This window comes from Frankliniella occidentalis, unplaced genomic scaffold (assembly GCF_000697945.3).
Source record: "Frankliniella occidentalis isolate FOCC.00 unplaced genomic scaffold, Focc_3.1 Scaffold179, whole genome shotgun sequence".
NCBI lineage: Eukaryota > Metazoa > Arthropoda > Insecta > Thysanoptera > Thripidae > Frankliniella > Frankliniella occidentalis.
Window position 1 is genome coordinate 246,872 of NW_026267305.1, and position 1,561 is coordinate 248,432.

Sequence of the window (1,561 nt, forward strand, 5' to 3'; positions counted from 1 at the left end):
ATTTTGGGGACCTGTGGTTTTTGATTTTTTAAAAATCCAATTTTTGACCTAGAATGCTCTACTTCGAACTTGGTCTGTCTTTTTATGAGACAAAACGACCCTGAAAATCCCAGGTCGCTAGCTCAATTCGTTCTCGAGTTATCGTGCGTACAGACAAACAAACAAACACACACACACACAAACAGACGCGAAACTTTTTGATCATCAGTGGAGTAATAGGCTTCGCTATCGCTCAGCCAAAAACCGTTATTGGACAGCAGAAGTTTCATGTTTCATTTCCCTAATTTTAGAGTAATACGTCCCCAACAAATGCTGTGAGTATATCAAATTTTGGGGCCGAAAGGCCCTGTTCCCGAGTACCCTCCCATTAACTCGTCTCGGGTATCAGCGCCGCAGGCCTAGCTATATGTGCGCCAGGCGCGTCGCAGCGTAACAGTATTTTGTGAGATATCGCGAAGCCTGTTACGCGAGACGTGGTCTGGCGTACATATAGCTTGTTAATAAAATGTGTACACTTCCAAGCTGCTTCCTTTCTATCAGTAATTATAGCGAAATCATTGCGGACACGTTCGGAGTTATTTCAAAGTATACCTGGCACTAGTCTCATGTCTTATGTCTTTTCATAGGTGTGTTATTTGATCCATACGCTAACATCAATAACTTAGAAGGGATTTGACATAACTTTCATGTATTCTACAAACTGCGGCACACACAGCTTAAGATGTTCAGCATATGAAAAGAATGCTTCGTTTGTTTAGTTTTGATTACAAGGTAGACAGCAGAGGTACCTGGCAATAAAATGGTTCAAAGCGCACCGTCACTCAAACGGGCCGGAGCCGGAGGCCCGTTTTTCAATGGAAGCTATAATACACCATAAAAAATCAGAAGAGACGGGCCTTTAGTCCGTCCCAAACGGCACCGGCAGGCCACGCTAGGCCCGCTCCCTGCCAAACCCAGTTGCCAGTGGAGCGAAGCGAAGCTGGAAACTTGGTTTAGCGGAGCTTTTTGTGTTGTTTCTCCAAAGAAAGTATTCGAATATTAACTACATTTTCATTTGTTTTACTTACGAGCAGGGGACAAGGAGAAGACAAGCAGCCTGTATGTGTTCGCCAACAACAATTGGTTCCTGCGGGGCGTGGAGTCGCGGGCACTGCATTCGCCCAACGGCACGATCTCTGTTTACACCGACATGGGCGACCCTGGCGTGCGGCAGTGGCTGACCAAGACCAACCACATTCTAGGAAAGGCTACGGTAGGCATAATAGGGTATCTAACCGGATCTAAAGAACAACGGGTCTTTCTAAACCCTTTCCTCCCTTGCACTTATTGGCTGACGCTGGACGAAGTTCTTGAACTGACCGCAAGAGCGGTCGACCCCTAGTGTTGGGGTCGAGAACTTCGTCCGCGTCGGCTAATCAGCACCAAGGAGGAAAGGGTTTAGGAAGAAATAGTGTTCATCTCTGCATACGGATAGACATTTGCAAATAAGGTGTCCTTTTCGTAAGTACAATATAAATTTGTGCACTAGAATAGATACCGTGGGTTTACCCAACAAGTGCCC

General features: G+C 45.9%; 1 protein-coding gene across 1 annotated transcript in view; it reads left to right on the forward strand.

Moving 5' to 3' along the window:
- The window catches only part of LOC113210820 (uncharacterized), a 114,542-nt gene that overhangs the window by 81,513 nt on the left and 31,468 nt on the right, over positions 1-1,561 (forward strand). Inside the window, exon 14 of the mRNA XM_052271946.1 lies at positions 1,074-1,252. Coding sequence (XP_052127906.1) covers positions 1,074-1,252 — 179 coding nt within the window. The remainder of the gene's footprint in view (positions 1-1,073; positions 1,253-1,561) is intronic.